This window comes from Panthera leo, chromosome B3 (assembly GCF_018350215.1).
Source record: "Panthera leo isolate Ple1 chromosome B3, P.leo_Ple1_pat1.1, whole genome shotgun sequence".
NCBI lineage: Eukaryota > Metazoa > Chordata > Mammalia > Carnivora > Felidae > Panthera > Panthera leo.
The window spans coordinates 136,156,899-136,178,193 of NC_056684.1; the positions used below are offsets into that span (position 1 = coordinate 136,156,899).

Genomic DNA, 21,295 nt, shown 5'->3' on the forward strand with positions numbered 1-21,295 from the left:
TGGAACCCTGTGATCAGTCGTGAACTCGGCTTTAGGGGGATGGGCAGGGCAAGCTCTCAGAGCAACCGAGTGCTGAGCTGAGCCTCACGCTACATGGGGAGCCGGTCCGGTCAAGGCTGCGGGCCCCACTTCCCCTCAGCCCCGAGGCAGGGGGGGAATTCCCAGCAGAGAAAACCACCGGGGTTAGTCATCAGAGGTAAGAGAAACCTGGCAGGATGTGGGCACAGGTCATGCCCTGGAAGAGGCCCAGGTAGGGCCCCCGTCCTTCACGTAGGCGGCAGCTCGGGGGGTCAGGAGTACAGCACTGTCACCAAACGTCCTGGCCCCTACTCCAGACACGGGTCAGGCTCAGGGAGAGTGGGGACCTGGGCTGCAATGACAAGGCTCCCCAACTTCTCCGAGAGCTGACAACCCCAGGGAGGCCATTAAATTCGGCTGGACCCGGCTGAACACCGGTGGCTCAAACCAGAGGTTCAAAGAGGTTTGCTTCCTCCAGCCTACTTCACGAACTCCTATTCATCCTGCAAAACTCACCTGCTTGGCTAAGGGAATCGACCCTCTCTGTGTCCTTCTGAAACTGAGGCAAGCCTCTTTGCTGCGCCCTTCCTGCTGGGCCATTGTGTACATCTGGGACCCTTGTTAGACTGCAAACTTGGGGAGGAGAGGGACGAGGCCTGATTCACATCCAGGTGCCAGGAAGGCACCTGGCACCTCCTAAGAGCACGGTCGGTGTGGGTGGTTTGATTTGAATTCTCTGCAGCTGTGCACACATCAACCCAAACAAAGTTCTACTTTATGCTTTCCTCCGTTGTCGTCTTAGAAATGTAACCTTAAAAACGCACAGAAGTTTAAAGACTGGGAAGACCCAGATTCCTGGGCCCACTGTGGGCTGGTCCATCATCGTAACCTTGGGCTCTCTGGTTCATGGCTGCATGAACCCTACTTCTCCATGGGATGGGAAGTTGGGTCTGCCTTTCAGGGAGCCCTCAGGGGGCCAAAGTTCAGCAGATGATCCCTATGCATGTTTCTGACTTCATCCCTTACATTGTGGTGGGAGAGAAGCAAACTGGAAAAAAATGGCTTTAGAAGGGGACGTTATCTTTTCTCTGGGATGTGGATCTGGCTTTCATTTCTAGGACCCTGACGTCTCAGTTGACCTTTGCGTCCACAGTCGCCATTTTGATCACAAGGTGAAAACAATAAATTATATTTATAGAGCATTTTATTGGTTTTGAAATGCAGTTATTTGCCTCAAAACATTTCTTGGGCACCTACAACAATCTAGGCCCTTTGCCGGGCATTGAGGATACCAAAGTAGGCAATATCTGCTCCCTGTCCCCAAAGAGGTTGTATAGTATAGTTGGGGACACTCTCAGGAGGCCAGATAATGCCTTCCTATAGTGACGCAAAAGCTTGTCCATGAAACAGAGGCGGTCATGACGTGGGCGCTCTGGGTGCTCAGAGAGGAGGTGGGGGAAGATCAACTCAAGCCGGGAGATGTGAAGAAGGTGCCATTTTATTTGCTTTTCATAAGAACACTGCATGTGGTCTAGGCAAGTTTTTGTTATTACCATTTTAAGGATAGGATTGTTGGGACTCAGAAAGGTTAAGTAACTTGTCTAAGGTCACACAGCCAGTATGTAACAGAAGAAGGATTTGAACCTCCAAACCCACTTCTCTTTCCACTCTACTCTGCTACCTTTCTATACATTCCTTTATTCACCCAATAGTCGCTCACAGCCATTTGGTGGCTGCTATGGGTCAAGAGCTGTGTGCTAGACAAGAGGTTTTGCAGGAAGGAAGATGAGTGAGGCCCCTGCCCTCGTGGCTGAAACAAGTACATAGAAACTGTAAGTCATAGTCGGGGCGATGAAGGAAACAGCCAAGGGAGCGAGTAAGGGGGAGACCTGTTTGACCTGGAAGGGTGATCAGGCAGGATTTGCTGAGGAGGTGACCTTCCATTGAGAAGGAGCCAGCCATGTGGAGCCCCGGGACATGTATGATGTCCTGTCCCGACACCTGCTCTGGGCTTTGGATGGCGAGTCTGCTATTTGGGGATAAAAGGATTCTACTGGGTCCTGTGCTTCTTGAAATGCCATGTCTGGGAATGTGGGCACAAACCAGTGTGTCTCTTGCCATTGGGGACCCTGAAACTCTGTGGGTAGGAGGTGGCTGTAATGAGACCCAAACCCCACTTCAAAGCGGAGGAAGGAGGGGCACGAAAAGAGGCCTTTGCAGGATGGGCAGAGCTGGTTAAGCGTCCGAGAGGCAGAGCGGGACAGACGTCGGTTCTGTTCCTGGTCCTGCTGTGCGCACGTTTATAACATCGAGCCCAGAAATGTCCACCTTGCGCGGCTTTTGGAAGGATTAGCTGAAAGGCTGTGTGCTGGGCGCATGGAAAGCACTCAGTGTGCATCTGGGGCGGGGCGGGGGGTGGGGGAGGCATGGGCTTCCCCAGCAGGACCCAAGCCTGCCCGTCTTCCAGAGATGAAAGGGCAGAGCTGAATCTGGGAGATTTCAGCTCCCATCAGGAGTGAGAAGGTGCAGGGTGAATCCCCTCCCATGTATTACTTGTGCCTGGAACTTAGGTGATGGCTGTGCGACCCTGGGTAAGTCATTTCCCTTCCTCTGTGAGAGCTTTTGTCTCAGGAGGCTGGATAAGGGTTTGTGTCCCATGGTGGGTCTGTCCTTCCTTGCCCACCAGAGGAAAGAGGAGGTGAGGGTCCGGACCCCACGAGCCCACTCCGTTCTAATGTTTGTAAGTGTCCCCAGGAGGCCAGGGGGTGGGCCCCCCCCACACTGGGGAGAAGGCTGCAGATACCCCAGGGGATGTTCTCTCTATCTGATCTCCTCTTGAGAAAGAGGAACTTGTGGTCTGACTTAGGATGAACCAGCCGGAACAGGAACCAGGGCCTCCCAGAGCACCGGCCATGAAGTCACTTCTGTTTCTAAGGCTGGGTTCCAGAATGGGACACCCTCAAGGTGCAGCCCAGTAACCTGGTGCCTCCTACTCCTTCCCGCCGCCCAAGGAGGCTGCCCATCTTCCCCCTTAGAAGGGGTTCCTCGGTGTAGGGCAGCCCGAGTCTTTGCCCAATCTGCCTGGCAGAGGAAGTCCAGCTTCAGCAAGGGCCAAAGTCACTTTGGGGAACGCCTGGTGGCTATCATCAGGACGGGGCTGGGATGTACCACCACCCACCTTTAACCCTGTCACCTGAGACTGGATATTAGAGACGGTCTGTCCCCTGTTGCTAAGAGAGCTTACGGGACTTGCCCAAGGCCACACAGAAAGTCAGCTGGCTGCTGGAGACAATGAGATTTTTTTTTTTTTAAGTAGGCTCCATGCCCAACCAGGGGCTCGAACTCACGACCCTGAGAGCTGCTCACTCCACTGACGGAGCCAGCCAGGCGCCCCTGGAGACAATGAGATTCGAGGCCCATGTCCTGAGGCCACAGAACATAACCATTCCACCCACCACCACCCCCCCAAATACGGACTTGACCTAGATTCAGTGAGGAACAGAGCATTTTTAAACATAGCTTTCCCTCCTAAAAGCATCTTAAGATCCAATGCTTGATTACCTCTCTGGTTCCCACCTCCTGCAAAGAAGGTGCCCTCTAGATCTGTGCTGCCCACATGTGGCTGGTGAGCCGTGGCGATGCGGCTAGCCTGAACTGAGATGGTCTGTGAGGGCAAAGTGCACACTGGATTCCAAAGACTTGGTAGGACCAAGAGAACGTAAAAGTCTCCTTCGTAATTTTCCTATTGAGGATACGTGGCAATGATAATATTTTCCACCTAAATTGATTTCACCTCTTTGTCTTCCTGTTTGTAGTGTGGCTGTTAGGAGATTCAGAATTGCCTGTGTGGAACTTTGGGGTGGCTCCCATCATATTTCTACGGTGCCGCCCCAGGAGGTCCTGCCATTGAGGTCCTGCTGAGACAGGGGAGCCAGAGCCAAGGAGGAATGGGTGACTTTGCTGGGCAAATGTCCCTCGCTTCTCAGACGTGTTTTCCCAGGAAGACTGCATCGGTAAGGTGGGGAGCTCTGCTCAGGACTCAGAACATCAACCCCACCGCATTCACATATAAAGCCAGTGGTACAAAGCCGAGCCATGATCTTTGGAACCGGATCGTTCCAGTCTCCGCAACACCATCTACTAGCTGTGCAACCTGGGACTAGTTACCAGCCCTGAGCTTCCGTGTCCTCGTTTATAAAACGGGAATATAGCAGAGAGCCTCCTGGAAGGTCTTTAAGAGGGTTAAATGAGGCGAAACGAGTATAGCGCCTACTAGAGTGCCTGGCCTGTCAAACCTCGGTAAGTTTCGATAACGAGTCTTTAAGCTGTAAAAAGGTACCCTACAGACCGAGGCTTTGGTCTTGGGTTAGCAGCGTCTGGGATCTGCACCTCACGGGTATCCTAGTTGGCTTCTCCTCGCTCACCTGGTCCATGGGTAGAAATGGGCAGGTTGGCGGTTGGCTCGTGTGGACACAGTGGCCTCAGCCGTGGTTGGGCCCCGAGTCTTGTCAGCCAGGCTCTGCTCAATGGCCATCTGGACCAGCTCGTCCTCGCTCAGGCTGCTATACAGGCTGTATTCCTCATTCCCGATGGTACGCTGTCCGCCTCGAGCGCTGATCTCCATGGTCATTCTCTTCTGCCTCTCACCCCGGCCTCCAGAAGAGGCACTCCGAGGGGAGGAGAAAGCAGTAAGTCAGAAAGCCCTGTGACGAGACCGAAACCATCCTGGTCACTAACAGTTTGGCAAGAGAGTTATGTTGACCAGCAGGGAAGGCTGTGCTTTCCTCTGGCAAGCTCACGATCATTGTTTATCTATTCATTTTGTCACGTGATCCACTCAAACATCCATTCAGCTCCCCATCTCTCCATCCACTCGTCTGCTCATCAACACACCCACCTGTCTAGCCATCCATCCGCTCGTTCGCCCATCTGCCCGTTGATTCATTCTCCCGTGCAGCCATCTGTCCACCCACCTATTCATTTACCCATCTACATCTGTCCATTCATCCAAACGCCTAATCATCCGTCCAACAGATCGTGACCCATCCCCTGATCTATCTGTCCACCTACCTGTCCATGTATCCACCCACCTTCCCATTCACCCGCTCTTACATCTCTCTATGCAACCAACCATCCGCTTGCCCACCATTCATTTTTCCGTCCCAGACAGCTTGTCTACACGTGCATGCATGCTTCACTAACTGACAGAGTATTTATTGAGCACCTACTCCGTGTCAGGTGTGCCTCTAAGCGCTGGCGATATAACAATGATGCCAACGGACAAAAATCCCTGCCGTCACCGAGATTACACAACACTGTCTATGTTCCTTCCTTCCAACAACCTCCCATTCCAGCATGTCTCCTGGTCTCTGTGCTGGGCCGGGGCTGAGAACGTTAGAGATCAATCAGACATGGGCTTGCCCCTTGGGTCCGCAGGACCTAGTTAAAATCAATCATTAAAACGATTTGCCCTGTGAATTCCAAGGACTCTCTTCTTGAAAGAAATTGCCTCGGGGAGAAGTGGACTTTGGTTGAATCAACTCATTTTCGGAAATAAAGTCAAATCAACGAAGCCTCCTTTCTGTTTTGACTGGCGAACAGGCAGTGTGACCGTGGGTCAGTAGTTCTCAGCCCTGGCGGAACATTAGAACCCATGAGGCCGTTTGAAAACTACCCCAAATACCAGTGCTATAATTTGGTGTGTTTAGCAAATATTCACTCCCCGCTCCCCGGAGGCAAGGGTATCCCTGTTCCCTTCCCCGCTGAGATCGGGCTTGGCCCCGTGACTTCCTCTGGCCCATGAACGTTGGTAAACCTGAAAAAGTGGCTACTGACATGTGCACGTGCAGTGGGGTCTGTGTCGCCCCGGAGCCACTGCCCGTTAGCCGGGCCCCAGAGTGGACCTACTTGGGGCAGCCTGAGCCCAACCCGCACAGGGGAGCCCCTCCCAGCCGAGACTGCAACCGGAAGCCCACGTCAGCCCAGCTGCAGTGACCCGCAGACCCACAGCATGAGAATAAGTGCTGAGTTGGGGTGCTTCGTGACACAGCATCCTTGGGGCTCCAGCTAACCGATGCCCAAGGGTATCCAAGTGGCCGAGAACCAGATGTAAGGATGCCGGACTTCCCACGTGTTTGGGAGGCCGTTCAGATTAAGATCCTAATACAACACCACTGTCTACCCAACAGAATGGCCCGCATGGAAAAGATGTGCAATAGCGGGGGGTGGGGGGTGGGGAGTGGGGGGTGGGGGCGGGGCACGTGAAGCGACCGGATCACCCACCACCGTTGGTAGGAGTATCAGATGGTAAAAAGCCCTTTGGAAAATTGATGGCATTTGCCAAAGCTGAGCAGACGCATCCGGTGACCCCCAAATTCCAGTCCCAGCTCTGGGGTCAAAAGAACCATGTACGTGTATTCACCATAAAACAAGCCCCAAAATATTCATAGCAGTGCCATTCGTAAGAAAACTGAGTGGAAACTACCTAAGTGTCTCTGAACATTTGAATGGGTTGAGTGTTGAATGGGTGACCGCGTTGGGGTGTGTTCGCGTGATGCACCAACAAGATAGACAAACCACCACTCCACACAATGGGACGATTCTTACAAAGCATAGAGAGCAAGAGAAGTCGGATCATAAAGAGCATCTATCCATGACTCGTTTATACAAAGTGCCAGCACAGGAAGACTAAACTGTGGTGACAGGAGTCACGACGGTGACCTTTGGTGGTTACTAGCTGGGAGGACATATGGGCCAGACTTCTGGGGAGCCAACCACACCGTATTTCTTTTTTTTTTTTATTTTATTTTAAAGTTTATTTATTTTTGACAGAGAGACAGAAAGAGAGACAGAGACAGAGCATGAGCAGAGGAGGGGCAGAGAGAGGGGAGACACAGAATCTGAAGCAGGCTCCAGGCTCCGAGCTGTCAGCACAGAGCCCGACGCGGGGCTCGAACTCACAGACCGCGAGATCATGACCTGAGCCAAAGTCGGACGCTCAACCGACTGAGCCACCCAGGCACCCCTGGTATTTCTTGAGCTAAGTGGTAACATGGTTGGTCGGTTCTCTTTGCGAGGAACCTGTTCAAGCGTGATCTTTATTTACACACCTCTGTGAGCACATCATACTGCAATAACACATCTACTTAAAAAGTAGGGGTGCCTGGCTGGCTCTAGTCGGTCCAGAACACGCGACTCTGGATCTCGGGGTCGTGAGTTCAAGCCCCATGTTGGGCATGGAGCCTATTGGAAAGGGATAATAACAATTTTAAAAAAGAATAAAAAAGTAAAATCATTAAAAAGTATACAAACTAGGTTTTAAAGAGTATGGTGCTTGGGACCCCCTGTCTCAGACCAATGAAGTCAGAATCTCTGGGAGTGTGGCCCAGGGATGACACCTCTATTGAAAAGCTCCACAGGTGACTGGAAACCACCACGTAGGAGAAAAACTGAAGAATAAAGAATAAAGCAGGAGGGGCGCCTGGATGGCTCAGTCGGTTGAGCGGCCGACTTCGGCTCAGGTCATGATCTCACGGCTCATGAGTTCGAGCCCCACATCGGGCTCTGTGCTGACGGCTCAGAGCCTGGAGCCTGTTTCGGATTCTGTGTCTCCTTCTCTCTGACCCTCCCCCGTTCATGCTCTGTCTCTCTCTGTCTCAAAAATAAATAAACATTAAAAAAATTTAAAAAAAATACCCTGATATTGATAGATACCCTTCTAATTCTGGTAACAGCCCTGAGGGTCACAACGACTGCTCCATCCGGCACTAGCAAAGTTATTATTAAGCAGGTCTGGGCTTTTCAAGCACAGCTAGAGGAGGCTGCAGGTCTGAAGACAGCAGGTTCGCGAGCGAGCGGCACACAGGCATTTGGGAACAATGACTCTGTGCCCTGCCTCAGTCTCGCTGGTTATCACTCGCCTCTGTCTGCCTCTCTCCACCCGTCCTGGCTGGCTCAGGCCTGGATCTCCTCCTGCCTGCCTCGGCAGTGGCCTTCACGGCGGTGTCCCAGCCCCACCCACCCACCGTCCCCTCTGAGGACCCACACCCCAGACCTCACCAAGTCCCTCCTCTACCTGCACCTGTTGCCCGGGACTTCCAGCCCTTTGAATCCATTTCTTACTCTCCCTGCACCCATGCCCCCAGCACACCTGACCTTCCAGGTAAGGCGAAGACGCACCTTTCCCCCAACCCACCTGCGGCTCCCACCCCAGCGCCCTTGCTTGGGCTGTGCCGACTCATCTTCCTCCTTTCTGCACTCCTCAGGATCCCTTCTCACTCCTCAAGGCCCAGATCGAGTGTGCCTCTTCTTCCAGGATGCCTGCCTAGTTTCTTCCAAGAAGTATTCTGCTGCTACAACTTCTCCCTCTGGGCTGTGGTCAGTAGTTCACGTGTGGACCTGACCTTGGGTCCCCTTCCCGAGGCCATGGGAAGAGAATGCCTGATTAAAGTTTACTGTACCCTCATGACCGCCTACCCAACAGCCAGTTCCCCCGTCTCCTCTGACAGCAGAACAACAGACAACAGAGCAGTGCCCGAGCAGAACTCTTCAGACAACAGAGTGCCCTTTCCCATGGATGAATCATGATTATTCCAAGCCAGTTGGAATGATCTCACCCCCTTGGCCAGTGACTCGTTTAGGGTGGATCTATAGCCTAGCTTTGTCCAAAGACACATAAAGAAAATTCTGCTGGGGCCTCCTAGAAAGAACTTCATCTTCCTAATAAAAGAGACAGCAGTGGGGAAAATAACTCCTCACCCACACCCCTGCTTTGTGTTTGGAGGACTTGATGCTTGGAGCAGCGGCAACCATCTTGTAACCATGAGGGGAAAAGTGCCGGTACCATGAGTTTGACAGAGTGAACGTTGTTAGGTCTTCTGGGTCCTTCATGATATTGTTGACCTCCTGAACCAATGCTGGTCTGCCCTCTCTGGCTTGATAGGTAGAGACTGAAGATCCTTCTGCTTTAAGCAAATGTTAGTTGGGCTTTTTTTTTATGCAGTCAAAATCATCTTAAAGTATGGTTCTCAGGTCTGGCCAAGAGTCTTGAAAACATGCCAAGGCCCTGGTCTCACCCAAGATGGATGGACTCAAAGCCTCCAGGGCTGGGGCCCAAGCACTGCAATGTTCCAGGCTTCCCTAACGATTGTAGTGCGTAGCCAGGGCTGAGAACCCTTTTCTCGATCAACATGTCAGGTGGCCATGCTGGTTTTCCACACTCGAGGAGGGGAAGGGGCATCGTGACCTCAGAATCATTTTGTGCCTGATGTTTGGGATGTTGATTTTTTGTAGCAGCATCAACATTAGTTTTGTGTATCGTAAAAATAGCCAAAGACAGGGAATCAAGAGATTTAGGTTCACATAACAACTGACTGTGAGCACCTCTCTTCCTCTCTCTGGCCTTCGATTTTTCCACCTGTTAAATATCAGGATGGCCTAGAGCGCGTCCTCTGATCCTCTGGTCCCCACAGGGGCGCTGTGCAACCAGGTGGGTCCCCAGCCCAGCTGACCCAGGCGCCCTGCTTCCCTGTGCCTGAGGTCTGGGTGGGCCCAGCTCACCTTCGGGAGGGTGGGGAATGGGCTCTGCCCAGTGAGAGGTGACCCCCTTGGCTGCCCCAGGGCCAGGGTCAGGCTTCGACCCACCCCGACCTGGCACAAGGCAGGAATCAGCGCATGTGGTGCTACACTGACCAGAAGGGCTGGTGCCCAGCGCCTGGCCTGGCATCGTTGTGCCCCCATCTGAGGGCATCTGCTCCAGGCCAGGTTGACAAGGGGGAAGACACTGGAGAGAGACAGAGACCTGGGTTATAGTAGCCATGTTGATACTAGAGTGCTGTATGACCTTGGCCAAGTCCCTGCCCCTCTCTGGGCCTCAGTTTCCCATTGCAAACAGAGAGTTTTGGGTTTCCAAGTGCTGTTCTGGTTCTTTAGCCTCTACAACTCAGTGAGACATTTGGTTTGTGTTTGTGCTATTAACCCCCAAACTCCCTGTCCCCAAGGGTCCCCTATGGCCACCTTAACAGGTCTACCATATGCAAAGAGCTTAGCGTTAGTCATGAGGAAATAAGGAACCCGGTGGTAGGGGAAGGGTCTCAGATCCGGATGTCAGAAGCCCCAGGTCTAGTTTCAATTTGCAACTTACTAGCTGTGTGACCTTCTTTAAATCACTTCCCCTTGCTGGGCCTTAGTTCCTTTATCAGTAACAATGGGAATGAGACCACCCACTTCACCACGTTCTAGAAGCCGATGCCTGTGCGGGGGCAGTGTCTGGGTAGGAGGCCCAGCAAGCAGTCGACAGGACCCCCTCCCCCAGCCATTGGCCCTGCAGCCTGGCATGAGCTGATCAGAGGCGTAAGGACAGCACCCAGCTCCTGGGCCCCTTTCCTGACCAGACGCTTGTGGGAGGAGCCAGGTAAGCATGACCTGGACCTGTCAGTCTCCTACAGCCAATTCCAGACTCCCTCCCCAACAGGTGTGGCCCAGACCCTCCCCAACAGGTCTGGTGGCACCCAGAGACTTGTCAGTTATTTCATGGCATTGTCCTGACAACAGCTCTAGAAAGCAGGAACGTCTTCCCTCGGCTTGATGTTAATTCTTCTATACCTCCACTCCTGAAAGGACTTGAGGCCCCTGTGTGGTTGCTCCCATTTTACAGATGAGGCCGTTGAGGTTCAGGAAGGGGAAGGAAAAGGTTCACACAAGGAAGGACAGATAGCTGGAAAGCTGGGATTTGGAGCTCCGGTGTTCCAGGAACGCCATCCAAGTAACCAGCACGCGCATCGGCTCGGACCAGGCGGGGGTAACACTGCCATCTTCATCCAGCCAGGATGCCTGACCTACACCGGGGCAGGGAGCCCGCATCAGGCCCTGGACCTACCCAGAGGAAGGTGCACACAGACAGGCGAGGTAGACAATGGCCTTGAAGGGATCCCGGGGGAGAGGGTCTCAGCCCCGGAGAGCTTCAGGAGGGGACTCTGCAGCCCTGGGCCTAAGCAGTTACAGGCCCGGGATGCCTGCCAGGGACACTGGGGTCTGTCTCCTGGCGGAGGAGGTGGGGGTGGGGGGTGGAGGTGGCTGGCGCTGCTCGGTCTCAGCGGCAGGGGCAGTTATAAAGCAGCCTGTGGGGTCAGCTTGACCAGATTCAAGTCACAGCCTTGCCAGTGATTAGCTGTGTGATCCCTTAGAATCCCAAGCTCTCTGTCTATAAAACGGACTTAATAAGAGTGCCTATGTCATGTCAGAGAGAGGGACACTGATCCTGGGAGATGCCCTGTCCCTCTTCTGGCCTCAGTTTCCTTTCTCTGCATGCTGCCTAGCTTGATTTCTGAGGCTTCTGCCCAGGGCTGGGCCACCTTCTAGGCCTGAGTCCTGGAGAGAGGCCAGCCGTCCCTAGGGACCTTTTGGGAGGCTGGTTGGGATAACAAATAGCCCTTTCCCAGAGAAAGCAGGAGGCCGGTGGTTTTACCCGGGGAAGCGAGGGGTCTGCAGAGGGAGGGGAGTTCAAGGGCAGCCAGTCCAAGACCAGCTTGGAAAGGAGAGACCAGAGCCACCCCTGGGGCCTCCGGGGGCCCCTCTCTTGCCCCCTTTGCAGCACCCCAAACATTGGCTCCAGTGGAGCTCTCTCTCCAGGTGGCATCTGTAAAATGGGACAACAGCGACTCTGAAGGTTCCTTGACTTAGCACATGCAAAGCACTCTGAGCAGCACCCGGCCCATCCATAGTCAGTGTTCCTCTAAGCTGGGCCTCAGTTTCTCCATCTGTGAAATGGGCACACAGACGTGGGCCCTTGCAGGGCTGTGCTGAGGATGAAACAATAGCATTTACGAAGTGGTCCTTCTTGCCCTCAGTCCCTTCCCTCCCACAGATCCCAGCTTGCTGCCAGCCAGGGGCTGCCTGGGCAGTGGCTCCGGAGCGGAGGGTAGGGTCCCAGGGCTGTTGGGAGCTGCGGTGAGAGGAGTGGCTGCGCCGGTGTCTTATCGGAAAACTGGTGATGGGGGCATGGTTGGGAGGGCATGGGCCAAGGAGGGGAACTGGCAGCCATCATCCAGCACCCCAGGCTGCCTCTCAACCAGGGACCGGGGTCGGGAGTATGAACGGGGCAAGCCACTTCCAGATGTGAGGCTGTTCATAGACAGAACCCTGCTCATCCACCTTCCCGGCCCTTCCCTGCCTGTCACATGGCCAGTCGTCCTTCCAGATGCCGTTCAAGCATCTCTTCCACCAGGAAGCCTCCCTGATCTGATGTCTGAGGCATCCAGAGCTGCCTCCATTGCTCTAATGGCCTGCTCTGGGCCTATCTCCCCATAGAATCCAGAAACTTCCAAATTGCATGACTCTATCACATTCGTGTCATGACCCCAGGACGTAACCCAAGGCCAGATGCACAGTAGATGTTTATTAAATGCTGGATGAATGAATGAATGAGTCAAACCTTGGAAGCAGAGCTGTTGTCAAGATCACTGCACCGGCAGGTGGTGCAGCCACGGGTGTCCCACTGCCCGGGTTCAGCCCTGGCCCTGCCACCTATTGGCTGTGCGATGGGGAGCAGGTTACTTCCCCCACCCCGGGGACCTCACTTGGCCCATCTGTAAAATGGAGATAATCAGAGCATACAGCCCCTGGAAGCGTCATCAGATGAAATGAGGTAACGTGTATACATGCGGAGAATAGCACTTGGCACGCAGCCAGTGGCCCAGGAAAATCGTCTAATGTCATTCAATGGCTCCCAAGATGCTGTGATTCTCTGCTCTGACTCATCCCTGCTGGGACGACGTTCCCTTGGACCTCGTTCCCAGTTGGCAGTTTCCAAGGAGGTGCCTTCTGAGGGGCTTGGATTCTCCTACACCGTCCTCCATTTAAAAAGAGCAACAGCAACAGCGAGCCAGCCTTCTCTTGACAGCTGTGGTCGGGAGGTAAAGCTGTGGCTGTGGCTGTGGCCGCCGACCGGGTGGCTGGGTCAGTGATGGGGTCAGCACCCAGGCTGGATTCTGTCCCCTCATTGCAAATCCTCTGCTCCCCAGGGTCCCTCCTGCCCCCTCCGCCCTTCCTGCTCACGTCACCCGCTGTCCTAGGAGCTTTGGGAAGGAGTCACAACCTGTTCCACTCTCCTCTCAGTCGCGGGTTTGAATTTATATACGAGGCGACAGCCTACAAATGACAGGTGTGGCATAATATTCCTCGGTGTCCGCAAGAGTCTCTCAGGTGTGAGAGGGGCGTGCTCACCATTCGGTTTAGCTCGTACACAGCACACTGTCGCGTACATCTGTCACTGCAGATCTCAATGTGTGTTTGCGAAACCACCCCCTAATGCCTTCCCCTGCAGTTAATTTATGGTCTCACACACGTTGTGAGTTTGAGCCGCCTGATAAATCTGTGATAAGACTATTGTTGTTCCCATTCTACAGATGAGGAAACAGAGGCACATCAGGGAGAAACTGATAAGGAAGAGACGAAAGCCTGCAGCATCGGACTTGACCGTTGTCCTCCCCCCATGTAGCCAACAGCAGCATCCCTCTGTTCTGTGGGTTTGAGGAAAGGCCGGAGTCACACTGAAGGCCGCATGTATGTAATCAGAAGGTCTATGTGTATATGTGTACATGGGGATATGTGCACATCTATCTTACAAGCGTATACGGTATATGTAATACATAATCTACCCATCTGCCAATTGCAAAAGTTTCAGTTTCTTGCAAAGATCACATGAGCCTCTGCCCGAGGCAATCCTGACGGCCCGGGGCCATGCGAGGAAGCGGGGACTTGGCCCCCAGGGTCTTTGACCCCACTCCATGCAAAGCCCAGTAAGTTTCTGTCAAAACTTCTCTCTCCGATCTGCCATTCCGTCAGGCTGTAGAGGGTTCTAGAAAATTCAGATACACTTCTAGCTTGAGGGCTCATGGCTGTAAATCATTCAAATGTTCTCTCCCCTTCCTGGGTCCTACTGCTTGAAAACCTAAATCATAAAGGGAGCTGGTATTTGTGGTCCACTGCACCATCTGACCTTCTCAGTACCTGGTGGGGTGGGGTAGCGCTCTTCCCATAGTGCAGAAGGGAAGACTGAGGCCTGGGTCGCAATTGGCCCAGTGGGTTGAGAACTGGCCTCCCTGCCCTTCTTTTTCATAGGACCCTCTGACAATGAGTATTCAGGGCATCGGCCAGGGGTCACTTACTCTGCAAGTTTCTGCCGGGGGTGAGCCAGCCCTGAGGAGATGGGGAGTGGAATCCAGGCCACTTTGCTTGGGGCCCCAGGAGGGGCTCAGGTCAAAGCCCTAGGGTAGGTTTCTGCAGTGGGGCAGTGTTGACAGGCCTCTGGCTGCTGGCTCTCTGGGCCTCACAGCTGCTGGGGACTCTGAGCCTTTTGTCCAGACTCTTAAAGATTCTAAGAAGTCCCTCCCAGCTCTGCTAATCCCCGACCCTTTGATGCAGTTTACAAGCCCCTGGCTTCCCTCAGGCCAGGACTTGTAGGCTTCCAAGGTTGGGCCAGAATTGCTGGAAGTTACCAAGGGGAACTGCTGGGGGGGGGGGGGGGGCGGGCGGCAGGTCTCCCCCACCCCCACCATACAGGCTCTCTCCCCATTGTAAGGAGGGGAAGCTGAGGCTGAGATAGGGGTGGGCACTGGCCCAAGGTCACCCAGGTAGGAGGTGATGACCGGAGATTTGAACCCATCCAAAGCTGGCTCTGTTCCCGCTCAGCCATGCCACCCGGCTCTGCCCATCCGATGGGCCAGGGAGACCAGGGCCCCGTCTGGTCTGGAGGTGAGCGCCCTTTGCTGACCTCACTCTGCGTGGATCTCTGACAACCAGTCTTGGGGGTTTATTTATTTATCGGTGTACATTGAGGAAGCCACCCAAAGCAGGAGGAAAGAGGGTGAGGAGAGAGAGAAGTAGGAAAAACAATGGAAAAAAATTTTTGTTGTTGTTTGTGGGTGGAAAACCATCTGTTTTCCAAGGAAAAGCATTAATTCCACACAGACCCAAAGGTCCACAATCTGAGGCAGAGCCGTGAGCACCAGCTTAGAGGAGCATCAACGAAGGCCAGGTTTCCATTTTATTTCTTTGGGCCCCAAACTTGAACCTCCGGGCCCTTCGGTCACCTTTGCCTCAGTCTCCCAGAAGGAAGGCTCTTCCCTCACCTGCTGGCCCTGCAGGGGGCTGGCCCTAGCCCCCTCCGCACGTCTCCTGACCCATCTTCCTGTCCCTCTCCTACTGCAGCCAGACCCACCAGTGGGGCTCAGCTGCAAACAGGTCTGGGTGCTGGATTCCAGGCCCCAACCCAGTTTCTGCCCAGGATTTGGCAAATGCAGGCCCTGCCATCTGTGCCGGCAGCCTGGGGGGCGGGGGAGGGGGCCTTCCGGTCCAGGTCCGAGACTCCAACAGCCATCGCCCCTGCCCTTCTGCAACCCAAGTGCTGCCTTGCCCAGCCTGGTCCTGGGCAGCAGGAGAACATAAGCCCTCACCTTGGCCCCGGGGGGGCCGGGGGCTCTGGAAACCCTAGCTCCAGTCTGCACATTGGGAAGGCTCAGCGGGGCAGGAGGGCCCTCCCAGACCGCCTCCTCACCTGGATCCAACCGCAGTACTGCCTGGAAATCTTTGAATCAGGGTCTCACCAAAGTTTTTCTCCTTTCTGTTTTTCGCTCCCCACCCCCACTGCCTTTATTGAAATCTTTTTCTTCTTCTCTCTGTTTGCCTGCTTTTCCTCTCCTTTTTCTACCCCTCTCCTTTGTGTCCCTTTCTTTAAAAAATCAGGCAAGTTAGGAGCCAATTATATTCCTGGGCATTAATTAGTCCAAAAGAAGGTGCTAAGGATAAAAGGTAAAAATACAAACCAGTCCTGCGACCGGCCACCTCCTCTGGGCAGCCTGACCCTCTGTAGCTCAGAAATGGAAGGACATTGGGCGGGTCCAGAGATATTTTTGTGACTCCTTCGGGAGAACTCTCTTGGATCTAGCCTGTCCACAATATACAGGGACCTTATGATGCCTTGACTGTGCCAGGGGCGGGTCTGTTTACCGCGGCGCTGGGCCCCAGGGAGGCCGTGGCTTTGAATGTGAACCCTGGAGGCCAAGAGGCCAGGGTTTGATCCCGAACTTAACACCTCCTAGCTGTCTGGCCCCAGGCAAGACCCTTAACCTCTCAGAACCTCAGTTTCCACATTTGGAAAATGGGAGTCAAGATCACCTCTAACTCAGGATGCCCTTGAGAAGCGTCAATAAGAGAAATCACTTCAAGCACTGGGCCAGTGCCTGGCTCCCAGGAGGTGTCTGATGAATTGCTCGCGGATATTGATTGCCATGTTATTCGTCGTGAGGTCACGGGAGTGGGGGCAGTGGAGGACCCGGGGCACTCAGGGCCTGACCTGTTTGTGCAAGAATGGATGATGCAAACGAGAACAGCGCCAGGTGGGGGCCACCGCCAGCTCCCGGAGGAGGCCGAGCTGTAAACAGGCCTGCCACCAGCTGTCGGGACCCATCCAACCGTTTTGGAAGTGACTGGGGCATCTGCCTGGGGCTGCCTCACCCCTGCTCTACCCCAGGCCTCAGATGCCGAGGGCAGGGGCCGTGGCTGCTCTTCTGGCCCCAGCCGGCTCTTCCCCGGGGCCCCGGGAGCTCTCTCCACCCCTGCCTTACTTACACCCCAGCTTTCCTTTATGGGCAGAGAGTCCTGCTACCCTCTGCAGGGGGGTGGCCCCTGCCCTGCCTGCAGTCTCCGTCATTTACCTGTCCTCCCTAAGGAGCGCTGCCCCTCTTCTTCCTCATTCCCCTCCATTCCCCTGGCTTCCCAAGGAGCTGCCTAAAGTCAGATCGCACCTGAACCCCCTTTGCTCCAATGCAATCAGCAAACATGCCATCTTCCCGCCAGGCCGGGGGTATCTGCATCTCCCTCTGGCTTCCCTCCCCACCACGCCAGTGTTGCCCCACTTCCTGAGCCTTTGTTGTAGCCACTTGGCACTTCCTGACACCCCAGACCCACCCTGACTTGTCTGCCTTTGCCCCAGCTGCCCCTCCACCTGGAGGTCCCTCGCCCTGTCCTTCTGCCTGGTGACATCCATCCAGCCATCTTCTCAAAAGCTGTCCCCTCCCTGCATATGTCCTTGTGCGCACACACACACACACACACACACACACACGAGGCACTCTAGCGTCTCTGCATTCCCTCAGCGCTCTGTTAAATCTCACAAAGCATTTCTCATTCTCTACATGGTGTCAGTCTCTGTTTGCAGACTGGATTTCCTCCCGTAAGCCCCGAGCAGCTTGGAGACACAGCTCACCGCACCGGGCTGCTATCGCCCCACAAAACTGTGCACACAGAGGCACGCCATGGACGTACGTGACACTGATGCCCCCATGCATAAAAATAGCTATCTATTCACCTGACCTGAAAGCCTTTCTGAAAGTCACTTGTCCCCCCCCGGATACTGCCCAAGGCCTACGGAACCCACAATAGCAACACCGATAACCCCATTTCATTTCCACGTCCAGAAGTGCACCGCAGAGTGAGACTGTGAGTGAGCGTCCCCCAGAAGAATGCGTACGTGTGTGCACACAGCTGATTCCACATCCCCCAGGTCCAAAGTGAAAGTCACCAGCATGCTTTGTGACACAAGAGACTAGAGACAGGGACGCAGGCAAGGGGTCTGATGATAAGAATCGCGACCAAGCAGCGCAGTGGTTAAGTCCCAGCCAAGCAACCTTCCCTGAGGTCTGTGTAAGAACGTTGAAAGCATGCATTACCTGTTAGGCTCTGAAACAGGGGCCCAATTCGGGGGAACTAAAAAGGGTTTTCTTGAGAGTGCCTTAATTCAGAACATCCTCCCTGAGTTTTCCTCCTGCCCTGGCCCTGAGCTTTTGGCCGCTCTGCCCAGGCAGTCCTGAAGCACTTTCCTTTGAAGCAGGGAGTTTATTTCGGGCCCACCGCATGACCAGTGATGGCAAGCCAAACTATAAGATGTTGTGCATCTCGGATTTCCTGTTTGAAGATTGCACCGGGGGAGGCTGCCATGCCGCCTTCGGTTCCTCCACGGCAGCGCGTCAATTACGGACCTCGCGGCAGAGAGCATCTCCGAGCGCTGGCCCTCACGTGACGTCGTCGTTTGTGATCCTTGACATGGAGGCCATATATGGGTATGTTTCTGGAACTCCCCAGGACGGGGAGAGAGAGAGAGAGAGAGAGAGAAGGGGAAAGAGGGTGGGGAACGGGAGCGAGCAGGGGGAAATAAAAGAGACAGAGCCGGGGACACTGGGGGGCGTGAGAAGGGAGGCAAGTGCAGAGATGATGGAGAAGAAGGAAGAGGTGAAGGGGGGAGAAGATAAGGCATAAGTGAGAGAAGAAAAGAAAGAAGAAGACATAATTGGGGAAAGCGGGGAAGCAAAGGGAGAGGGACACTGAGATAATCAGGGGATGGAACGGAGCCAGGAGGGACTTGACAGAAGGGGGAGGAGAGGGGGAGGGGAGGGGGGGAGACAGGGAGGCTGGGAAGAGGGGGAGGAGAAGGGCGGATAAAGGGAAGGCAGGGAGGCAGAAGATGGACGGAACGAGAGCAAGGGAAACGAGGGAGGAAGAAGGGGGTTTGGGTTTGGGGTAAGGGGCCTGGGCAGACGAGGCAGAGCATGCCACAGGGGCAGGGTGGTTCAGGGATCCAGCTGCGGGGGGCCGGGACGCCGTGGGGTGAGGCTGGGCTGCAGAGGGTAGGGGAGCAAACAAGCAAGCATGTGGACAAGCCCCAGCAGGCACACAGCGGAGCGAAGCCTTCCTCCAGGGCCAGGGAAGAGGGCCCCTGTTTCTGGGATAGACCCAATGGCACAAGATGTCAGCATCATCAGGTGGCAAGGACAACACCCACGGCCACGTGCACTGAGCGTCCGGGATGCTCCTGGCACGTTGCCAGACGCTTCCATCCCCACAGGCTGGCGTGGGGGAGGGGGCTGGAAACGTCACTTGGTCCATTCTGAATACTCTTCTGAATTTCAATTTCGAAAGCGCTTTCGCCTCGGAGGATTTTGGGTTTCCGACCCCGTAGCATGATTTCTTAATGCGGGGCGAAGGGCCAGCCAGGCACCCCTCCACTAACAAATGACGTCATCCTGCTGTGCCCACACAACCTTCCTAGCAGGTGCTATGTCGCAGATGAGGAAACTGAGGCCCAGAGAGGTTGGGGGACTTGTCCATAACCCCACAGCGTACAAGTGGTGGTTTACATCTGAACCAGAACTTTCTGACGCAAAAGGCAGTGCTTTTAGCCACAGCCCCACCCGCCATGTAACAGGGGATCCGAATGTTGGGGCCAAACAAAGAACCCCACCCACAAGGCTCCGAGAGGAAACTGGTGGACATTTGCTTTTTTTAACCTTGGACCTTACTCATCCTAGCTGGGAGCATTGACACTGCAGTAAAGGTCCGCAAAGCCCAAGACAAAGACAGGCCGGCCTGTCCGTCGACGTCACGGGTTGGTCACGTCCAGAACGAACGGGCCGGGCTAAGTCCGCAGTTCCTGCCTGAAGCCGCACAGTAGAACCCTATGAAACGTACCTGTGCCTGACTCTTCCCCCGGAGATTCTTCTTGAATGCATGTGAGCGGAGGGCCGACCGCTGACTTTTTTTTTTTTAATGTTTTATTAATTTCTGAGACCGAGAGAGACAGAGCACGAGCGCTGACTTTTTAAAACTTTCTATTAACGTATCATACACACAAAAAGCACACACAGGTGCACAGCTCCGCCGAACTTTGCAAACAGAGGACACTCAGCATCTGCATCGAAGGGAGGATCTTAGCAGCCCTCCCCCACTTTTGCACCCCTCTTTGCCCCCGTCTCTACACCACCACCCACCTCCTCCTGCCAAGGAGGGGTGACCACTCCCCTGACCTCTAACAGTAAAGGTTGTTTTGAATGTCCTCCGAACGGCCTCATCCCTGTGTCTTCTTCCCGTGTGGTGCGAGATTCGTCCACGTGACGGGTGTCCCTTCCCACGGCCGTGCGGTATCCTGAGCTGCCGGCTTCTCTGTTCCACTGGTGGTGGACTTCTGGGGAGTTTGGGACAATGATGGACAGGATAGCTCGAACATTCCAGCACACGTCTTTTGGTGCGTGCGTGTCCGCATTTCTGTTGGGCGTGCACCTCAGATGGGAGTCGCTGGGCCCCGGGGTGGGCATGTGTTCAACTTTAGTAAAGCGACCAGTTTTCCCAAGTTGTCATACCAGTGACAAATCCCCATTCCTGTCAGCCACGTAGAAGAATCCCAGTTGCAGGGCACCTGGGTGGCTCAGTCGGTTAAGCGTCCGACTTCGGCTCGGGTCTTGATCTCGCGGTCCGTGAGTTCGAGCCCCGCGTCGGGCGGTGTGCTGACAGCTCGGAGCCTGGAGCCTGCTTCAGATTCCGTGTCTCCCTCTCTCTCTGCCCCTCCCCCACTCACACACTCTCTCTCTCTCTCTCTCTCTCTCTCTCAAAAATAAAAGGAATTCAAAAGCAAGAATCCCAGGTGTGCTAGCTTTTCTCATATTAGCCATTCTGATAGGTTTCAGCGGTATCTTGTTGCAGGTTTAATTGGCATGTCCCGGATGACAAACGACATCGAGCGTCAGAGAATCCCTGGCCTCAGTGATCTCTGGAACCCTTCCAGGGCCTCCACCTTTGTATAAGACCCCAGAGGTGGTCCTGTGGAACAGTCCCCCAGGGAGCATTTTCATGGAGACGTGGGTAACAGAGGGACCGATAGATGCTGAGGCAGAAAGCAAACAACTGGTCGACCTGCAGGGAGGCAGGAGGAAGGACGTGACCACCAAGGAAAAGCCCCAAGGCTCACACTTGGCACCAGGGAGGTTCTATTTTCTGATCCTAAATAGAACCTTCCCTCCCTCCCTCTCTAGTCCCTCATCCCGCTTCATTTTTTTCTATAACACTTATCACCCCCCTTACCAATTATGTATTTATATCGTTTGTTTATTGCCTACGTCTCCCGCCTAGAACAGTCTTTCTGTTCCCTGCTGCGTGTCAGTGCCTACAACAGTGCCTGGGACATAGTAAGTGCTCACTAAGTAACTGTTGAATGTATGTGCTACCAGGCAAGCCACACAGCTCCCAGGTCAGACCTGGGGAGGTCTGTAGCCTCGTCTGTCTGCCTCAGCCTGACCCTTGGCCACCCGCCCACCCCCACACGCACAGCCACACACACCACACCTGGCTTCTCCCTTCCAGACTTCCCTTCTTGTTTATTTTAGTCTCAATTCCCATAATTAAACATGTGTGTGTGTGCATGCGCGTATATGATGCAGGGGCAGTTCATAGA

General features: G+C 54.3%; 1 protein-coding gene across 4 annotated transcripts in view; it reads right to left on the reverse strand.

Annotated features, from left to right (window-relative positions):
• The window catches only part of ASB2 (ankyrin repeat and SOCS box containing 2), a 42,866-nt gene extending 24,410 nt beyond the window's left edge, over window positions 1-18,456 (reverse strand). Inside the window, exons 1-2 of one of the 4 annotated variants that reach the window (XM_042944180.1) lie at window positions 17,745-18,046; window positions 4,443-4,721 (exon numbers count right to left, since the gene is read on the reverse strand). In XM_042944180.1, the coding sequence (XP_042800114.1) occupies window positions 4,443-4,648 (206 nt within the window). In that variant the 5' untranslated portion in view covers window positions 4,649-4,721; window positions 17,745-18,046. The other 3 variants (XM_042944181.1, XM_042944182.1, XM_042944184.1) reach the window with 3 other exon arrangements.
• Window positions 18,457-21,295: the final 2,839 nt, after the last annotated feature.